At 39.4% G+C, this 8,913-nt stretch overlaps 1 protein-coding gene across 1 annotated transcript; it reads right to left on the bottom strand.

Annotated features, from left to right (window-relative positions):
- Positions 1 to 5,723: 5,723 nt before the first annotated feature.
- LOC134814880 (la-related protein 6-like) lies at positions 5,724 to 8,134 on the bottom strand. The gene is made up of 2 exons (XM_063823184.1): positions 8,049 to 8,134; positions 5,724 to 7,630 (listed from the first exon to the last, which is right to left on the bottom strand). The coding sequence occupies exons 1-2, from the start codon at positions 8,125 to 8,127 to the stop codon at positions 6,387 to 6,389; spliced, it is 1,323 nt and encodes a 440-aa protein (XP_063679254.1). The 5' UTR covers positions 8,128 to 8,134; the 3' UTR covers positions 5,724 to 6,386.
- Positions 8,135 to 8,913: the final 779 nt, after the last annotated feature.

Genomic DNA, 8,913 nt, shown 5'->3' on the forward strand with positions numbered 1-8,913 from the left:
TGATTGGGTCTAGAGATGGGTCGATTGTGAAGTGTGCTATATACTTATATAAATAGGTAGTTGTGATAAATAGTACTGCTCAGTACCGTAATTATAAAACCAATATCTGAAAACTTGTCTCAACATAGAAGATCTAAATGACATGAGGTCTAAACTGGGTCGATTAAAAGTGAGCTACAGATTAGCGGCTGGGAAAAACAAAGAGATGGAGATTAGTGATTAATACAGGTAATCAGTACAGGTGCTGAGTGAACGTATGACAGACCGTAAAATCGGAAGATTAACTGTTAATGACTAAAACACCCTAGAATTAAGTGCCACAACCATGAGGTTATAAAGTAAAGAGGGTCTATATAGACTACTAGAAGATAATAAGTGGGCTGAAGCTAATAACTGGTTAACTTGTCGCAAAAGAGAATGAAACATATCACAACAAAGAGGGACAAATTGTCGAGAAAAATTAAAGTATCCGGTAAATAACACTATGCTGGGTAACTCGTGATGTAGCCACGTGTTAAGAATTCCTCGTGTAGGAGGAGTTAGACTAATTAAAGTAGCAGGTAATTATCACTATGCTGGGTAAACGGACAGTGAAAACAAGGAGAGAAGGGTTACTAATGGCTTAAACACTAAATGCAGACTAATGAGAGTGAAGTGCTAGGCACAGAGTAAGGGGAAATTAAACTACTCAAGATAATAAGTGGGCTGAAGATATTAACTTGAAACATGTCGCAATGGAGATTGAAACATATCACTAAAAGAGTGTGCACAATATGAGATCCGAATATATTGAAGAATGGGGAAAACAGTAATAGTGGGATAATTATAGTGGTAAAGAGTTTACTAGAGAGTGGTCCACAAGGAGGTTACGTGGGAGAGGTTGAGGTGCATGCTGTGATGGGTGGTCAAGAGCTGTCCAGCCAAGTTTATATGGCCTAAAATAAACACACAAAGCCTACAATAGTAGTTAAGGAGCCGCCACACTGCACTTGGCCAGGCAAGTGAACGAGGAGAGATCAGTGCAGTACGGCAACATCAAAAGAACGTTTTGAATTACAGTTCAATGGTAGGCAGGGCTAGGTAGCAGCACTTTAATCACTGAGAAGAAGTCCGAAAGAAGGCCTAATTTAACATTGTTTTTAATGTGCACCGTAGTTGTGCTGTTATTCGATTGAATGTTTACACTGTGCAAAATGAAGTCATCTTCCAGTGCCTAGCTGTAAAAAAAAATGCTACGTGCGCGGGAGTGTGTGAACAAAAATACGGCACTAACTAGTGAGCATGAGCAAGGGAAACAGGACTCAGTCGAAAAGGAGCCCTACACTAGTGTTTGTGACACTAAGGGGAGCGCAAGCGAGAGTAAAGGGGGCTAAAATTGAAGCAAGCAAATGCGCGGGCAATAAGACTCTGCCGACTTAAGTTGTAAAATAAGTGACCAAAACAGAATCTAAATTAGAAGTATATCCATATGTTAAAACTTAAAGGAGTAGCAGGTTACCAGCTGATGAGAAGGGTGCTGATGAAAATGTTAGATGACAGATAAAAGAAAGGTGATGGCATGAGTAAAGTCATAATAAAACTTCAGCGCAGAGAAATAGTAGATGAATTTATAAAGTAAAAGCTAAAAACTTAGAAGAGGATCATGGTTAATAATTAGTTAAAGAGTGGCAGGTTACCAGCTTTAGAGAAAATGCTTTAGTTGAAATGCTATTGAAGATGAAAGATTGCAAATAAAAGAACGTTGAAGACGTAAGTAAAGTCATAATAGATCGTTACGTAAGTAGTAAAGTCATATTAAAACTTACGTAAGTAAAGACATATTAAAACTTAAGCGCAAAAGGAATAGCAGATGGGTTTATTAATGAAGTGATACGCCAAACCCTGATCTGACAACGTGATGTTTCCGTTACGTTGGTGTAATCGAAGTTGCGTCGGTATAATCGGAGTTGAAGTAGGGCTGAGCTGCCTTGAGTGTGCTGCTTGCTGCATGCTGGTATATCGTTTCCATCCAAGGTATAGGGGACGGGGTCTATAACTTTATTGAACTAGCCAAAATATCAATCTCCCTAAGTCGCGCTCTCTCTCTAATTATAGAGAGAGCTGCAATTAGAGAGAGGAGAGCTGAAAATTACAACGCACGGGAAACTGCAAAACTGGAACTGTATGATCTATGGACACTTAAATACAGGCTACAATTGACTGGCAAAGCGTCTATCCCTGAATATATATGTATGTATATCTGTATGTATATGTCCCGACAATCTGTCGTAAAACAGGGGTTCTAGAAAACCCATTTCCCGATGCTCCTGAAACCTGAAACTTTTTTTGCAGTCAATTTGGTCAACATCTAGACGCCCTGAAAAATTTCAGATCTCTAACTCGATTTTAACATGGTTTTTAAGGCACCTGAATATGGCGATTTTGGGTTTTTTACCAAATTTCGTATAACAGTGCTGGCGAGTATTTTATGCAAATTTCTTATTAAAATCTCAACATAACTATTTTTTATTCCTGTCATCTTTGACATCAAATTAGAATGTTTTGAACTAAAAATAAATCTGCTGAACGACTTCCGATGAGTCTTAATGCCTGAAAAACTCCTGCCGGAGGCGGCGGCCTTCGGCCGCCGCCTTCGGCCGGAGTGCACGCTTCGCGTGCACGAAAGAGGCTTGTAACGTGTACCAAAGGGGGTATAATAGTAAAGGGGGTATAATAGTAAAGGGGGTATAATAGTAAAGGGGGTACATAGTATACCCACAATAAATGCACCGGTCGTGCTTGCCAGCACTGTGATCGAAGTTTGAATATTGTCACTCCGCAAGCGTTTTTGCCAAATTTTAGACGCGCACTACGCGCAAAAGCATTTAGTTGTTCTCAATTGGCACCCGCGCGTTCATCATAAATTTCAAACAGCTATAACTCAGCGAGATTATGTCCGTTCTAGCTCATACTTTCACACCAAATAGAAAATAATGTGATCTTATTGCTGACAAAATATGAATATGATTACTCTATTTGCCTTAGAGTAATAGACTGTCAAAGTTTAAAACGCGCATTGGTATAGCACGTGACTAATAAAGCCAAATTTATACTTCTTAACATATTATCGATCCTTAGACATTATACTATTGTGTCTAATTAGCGGTTCGGTCTCTAAACTCGTAGCAGAATACACGTATTTTTGCCCGTAAGAGCCTCTATATACTATAGGCCAAAAACTAAAAATTTGCGCGAAAAAAGCACGCGCGGCGAACAAGCGCCGTGTAGCATTTTTAGCGAAAATTGTTTTGTGCTCGCGCTTGGCGCTTATTACATTTAACTGACACTTAACTGACTAAATGGGAGTCACGACGTGATTCAAATCTTTTTCACAATAGTCAATACCAAATTTGTTATACCTTTTTAGAATGATCTGTGAGTTTCGTTAATTTACAATATATATATATCAGATATTAATCCTTCGCAGCTCGGCAAGGCCCAATGGTTCATTTTACCGATCTTGCAAGAAGCATTAGTGGATGCACGGCGCGGCCCAGTAGTGCATCGCGCTTTAAAGAGTTTCGCTTAGGTTGTAAATGCCATATTTAATAACGCGCGGCTTTTGGTCATGGAGCTTCAGTAATTGTCAAAAGTCAGCGCTTATGTGTGATTGTATTGTGCATGTATTGCGCGAGCGATTTTCAATCGCGTGCCCTAAAAATCGAGTCTAAAAATCTATCTTCTCCTACATTTTTTGAGCAATCACCTTGAAACTTGTAAGATATGTTCTAAGGCATAAGGATAGGGGGTGCACGATAAAAATAAATTTGCTCGGATTTTAAAAATTTTTGTACCACTGTTTTCTAGAGACTGTGAGGATTTTCACGATATCAAATTTGTTATACCTTTTTGGAAAGATCAGTGAGTTTTGCCTAGGTGCCATATTTGATGGTGCGCGGCTTTTGGAGCAAAAGTAGCTGTAAAAGTCGCGTAATTTTACCAAATTCGTCCAAATTTGACCATTTTGTCGTATTATTCGGATATATCTCCAGTTCCTTGAATGAGATCATTTTGGAAATTGGCGACGACCTTCCAATAGGGCTTTCACAACTGTCCGAAAAATTTGGTGGATATCGGAGTTGATATAGTAATCAAAATGGGGCAAAATACGCTGCTTTTAGCTGTAATTTTTCGGACACTTTCCTTGTAAGTCTATGAGTAAGCTTACCAATTTTTGTTGCAATTGGAGGTCGGGAAAAATACTCAATATCTATTTGTTTGAAGAAAATAAGCGCTAAAAAACCATCCTACAGTCGGCACGCGCGGCTCACTGTCGATGGCGCACTACCTACTAAGGACCATTTACAAGATTCTGGTCTATCAGAATTTTAAGATAGGCCTTAGAAAATTTGAATTCGATTTTGAAAAAAACGGTCGCTTCACTATAGTTTCTACGATACAGGGGAGCCGCGCACTCGTGCGCGGCGGGACATACAACGTATGACAAGAAAAATCGTCAAAAAGCGAGGTCCAAGATTTTCAAAATCGAATTAAAAATTTTTTAAGGCCTAAGTTTCAAGTTGGAGGACTTCGCCGCTTCGACGCGCCGCGCAAACTATGAACTAGCATAATTCTTGCTTCGCATCGTTGATCGTTGATCGTTGATCGTTGATCGTTGAGCAACGATCTCGATGGGTTGACACCGTCAATCAAGTTTCAATGTGATTGCTCAAAAAATGTAGGAGAAGATAGATTTTCAGACTCGATTTTCAGCTCAGGGCACGCAATTAAAAATAAAAAATAGATTTAATGTTTAAATATTGAGCCCTTTGGCTATACTAGAGAATACTTTCTTAGATATTTTGGACAGTTTTTAATATTGGTAATGTAATGAATTGTAATTGATTGATATGTAATATTTAGGCCCGTGGCCAGTTTTCAAAAAAATTTAAAATCGCTCGCGCAATACAATTAGTATTACACATGTGACATGAGCGCTGACTTTAGATTACCTGGGGACCTCAGGCTATTATATAATCAAGAGGCTTGCATATAATGAACATATTGACATGGGTACGTAGAGGTGGGCCTATTTATGTTCATAAATAGAGATTCGGCGGAATGTGGGATGACAGGCTGAGCGCGGCCCAGTTAGTGGTTAGTAAGTAAACCTTAGAGAGTTAGACTGGCGATAAATTCGGCTAACAAAATATTTTCCCATGGGGCCAAAAGCAACTGATAGATATCATTCCCCTCTATCAGAAACTTAACTATATAAAAAACAATTTCGAGAGAAAGACCCCCCTGCCTCCTTAATTGTTTTGGACATAACGATCAAAGAGACGGTTTCGACGGTTCAGAGGAAACTGATGTTTATGTTGGTCGTCTCGCGATGGATTTTGTTTCAAGACATCTTGGACTACTTCCATTATTTTCGGAGAAAAGTAGCATTTTTAACTACCATATCTATCAGAACGATGCTTTGCAATATATTGTTACGTAAAATTCTGCCAAGTGCACATATGCATGATAATAAGCGGAGGACAATGGACATGGCAATATTAAAGCTAACCAGATCATGCATGCATGCAGGGCAGTTTAATTATGAATATAATTAATGCGCGCGCACACTTCCGTGCGCGTTTCAGTCGGCCTTTGTATTCGACAAAACGAATAAAACGAGCAATACGAGAGATCTCAAACAGTTTATCGTCATCACCATAGGACACGTAAAACCAGACGAGTTTATGTAAAATGAAACGAAATTATTTTCAAAACACATATTTACAGGCAACATAGTACACTGTCCTTCTTGAAAATTATCTTAAGATCGCGAAATTACATATTTTCAAAAGCACTCTGCGTTTGAAGCAGTTAATCCTTACGTCAAGATCCTTTCGTAACAAAATGCATTAAAATTAGCCACAAATGTTTTACTGATCCACGAATTCGAATAATTATGATGGCATTTGTTCTTAAATATTCAACATTGCAAAAAGGTAATTGCTATCACAATTCTAAATAAATTACCTACAGTAGATTGGGATACATCTGAAAAGCCTGCAATAATTTAATAAACTCTAAGCATTTTGAAAATTGAAACAATCAATCTGCTTTTTCTCGCAGTGTAAGTACGACATTGTGACAATAATTTTGGCGTTTATTCGAACGATTTGAAATGAAAATACTTACTTTTTCATATTTTTTGACAATTAGTCAGTCTTCTGTTTTTTTGTTGGTAAAAATGCGGCAGAAACATAATCAAATAATCTTGCAAACAATTTGATAACATGGTTCATGATGGATATGTTCATATAAATCGTCATTTTTAATCGAAAATGCCCTACAAATTCTTAATCGTATAAAAACATGCGTTTTCTCCTAAACTACAAAAGAATTTGTCGTTATCAGTTATTACGGTGTCCGAATCCCCTGGACCCGTCAGGACCCCTAGGTTCTCGAGTCAAAACCATTGCGATCAAGGCGGGGCCGTTTGCGTGACTCTTCTCGTGGGCAAGGCGCTGACCCAGATACGAATTAGCAGAGGGGCTGCAGCTGAAACTGTCGCTGTACGATCCTGCGGTTCCAGACCGCGTGACTGAGGACCGGCTTGAGTAGGAATGAGGAGACTTCTCGGGGCGTTTCACGATGTGACTTTGTGGCGAGGAGCCAGCAGTGGGTGACGTGCCACTTATTGACATTCCAAACATTTGCTTTGGAAGACTCTTTGCCATACCATACCCGTTGCTGTCACGTGGCACGCCCGTGCTGTGGTTCAGAGAGTACGCCATAGCACAGTGCTCTGAAGACTTCCTTACTTTGGGACCATGCATTATCTTGTCGGCACCCAACTGTTTCTGCTGTCTTGTCCTCAACAGCTGCACTTGAGAGGAGCTCCTCCAGTTGTTACTGTCAGACAGCTTCAGAACAGCCAGCTCTGCCGCCTCCACTGTCTCAAACTCCACAGCAACCATGTCAGCGGTGGGGCTGCCTCGCCACCCTGGTAAGTGCAAACTGGTGATGTCGTCAGGGTACGGTTTACCTGGCGACAAAAACCTAACCAGAGTCACCCGACCAAATCCTTTAAAATAGTCCTTCACACAATCAACACTACGTTCAGAGAGCGGCAAGTTGCTGGCCATCACTGTTTTATCTGCAAACTGGTCACTTTTCTTGGGTATCGGGTGCTTCCGACGCACCATCTTTTTATCCGTCGAAACTTTCAGCTGAGTGGACTCCTGCAGGACCTTGGAAACAGCTTTCCAATCTTGAGTCAAAGCTTGTATCTTGCGAAATGACGTGATCCACTTTATTGATACGTAACCCATTTCATTTCGACGAATCTGCTTCGCGAGCTCCTTATCCTTGGTGACGTTGGCGTCGCTGAAGTAAAATTCGACCTGTTCCAAGATCTTCGCCTTAGTGACGTGATCCAGTTCCGTGATAGGCGTGCCACTTGGTGTGTTAGGGGTGTTACTAATGCTGTTGTTATTGCTGTTGTTGTTGTTGTTGATGACGCTGTGCTTGTTGTTATCTAGAGCAATGTTGGTGGTAGTTGGAGGGGTCAAGAGGTCCGGTTCCTTGATCATGAGATCACCTACTGTGGACTTGTCCGGTCCCTCTTCAGTGTCTGCTCCTGCCACAATCTTACCTGAGAGAGGGGATGGTTTTACTTCTATGTTTTCCAAGGAAATTACCTATTTTTGATTTGTAGTCAAGGACATTGAGATAAATCGCTGATATCCATGATAATGAGTTATTGCAAAGAAAAGGATAACATTTGGAATTTTAATAATATCTCACAGGAAACATTCATTGAAACGGAATAGCCAACTGAAGAAGTCATTACGTAAAATTATAAATGGTACTGGAGTGCTACTCAAAATAAGATTATTGTAACGAATGTTTACGATACAAAATATGTACTGACGGTTAGTCATAATATTGGAGGCATGGATAATTAGTTAACAATACAATTAATGTACATATCTTAATAAGTTAAAAACATAATTAGTGTACACTGTACATATATAATTACCAATTATTAATAATTTTATTGATTTACTAACGGTTGTCCATAGTATTGGAGGCATTGAAGTCCAGGTCATCGAACTGAAACAACGTCTCGGCAGTGTAGAACCCCTCCATGCTTAATAAAGTTACGTAGATTATTAAAGCGTTAATTAATGAAATAATAATATATTACACGCTACATTTACATTTTACATGTCCATTTCAATCACATTTAGAGTTATTTGGATTCCTAATGTCAATATGTCAAAATTTTGAGCGTCAACTTTGATCAGACTTTCTTTTTATACACGTTCAAAACAATGAAATTCGTAATAACCTAATAAGCTTACGAATGTGATTTATACAAATAAGTTAGGAAAAAAATTGACTTAATCGCATCAGACAAGTAATGGAAATAAAAATGAGGTATTACCAACAAACAACGAAAGTAAGTTTCCTACAGAACAAAATATGATGACCAAAATTCCAGCTAGAACACCTCAAGATAACGTGATAAATATTTTGAAACCTGATCCCCTTGCTGGCTGCACTACAGTCCACTTTCCTCACTTGGCATCTCGCCAATAAATTACAACATGACACACAGCAGAGAAGATTCTAGAATTTAGCCTCAGGGAAGGACTGCACGTCGCCCGATACCATGTACATCTTCTTGAGACGTTCCAGCTGGAGCTGCTGTTCGGCCACGTCCTTCTCGCTAACGTCAACCATGTCTCCCTTATCAACTGCCAGTGCCTTGTATTGGGACAGCTTCTCTGCGAACAGGGCTGCTATCGGGTCCTGAGATCCCGTGCTGAGTAAAGATATGAATAATTAATAATATATTTTCACTTTTAACCTTTAAACTTTTAATGTATACTAAATAAAAGGATACTTTAAACCTACTTCGTCTTCAAAAAC

Source organism: Bolinopsis microptera, chromosome 5 (assembly GCF_026151205.1).
Source record: "Bolinopsis microptera isolate Bmic1 chromosome 5, MBARI_Bmic_1.0, whole genome shotgun sequence".
Taxonomy (NCBI): domain Eukaryota; kingdom Metazoa; phylum Ctenophora; class Tentaculata; order Lobata; family Bolinopsidae; genus Bolinopsis; species Bolinopsis microptera.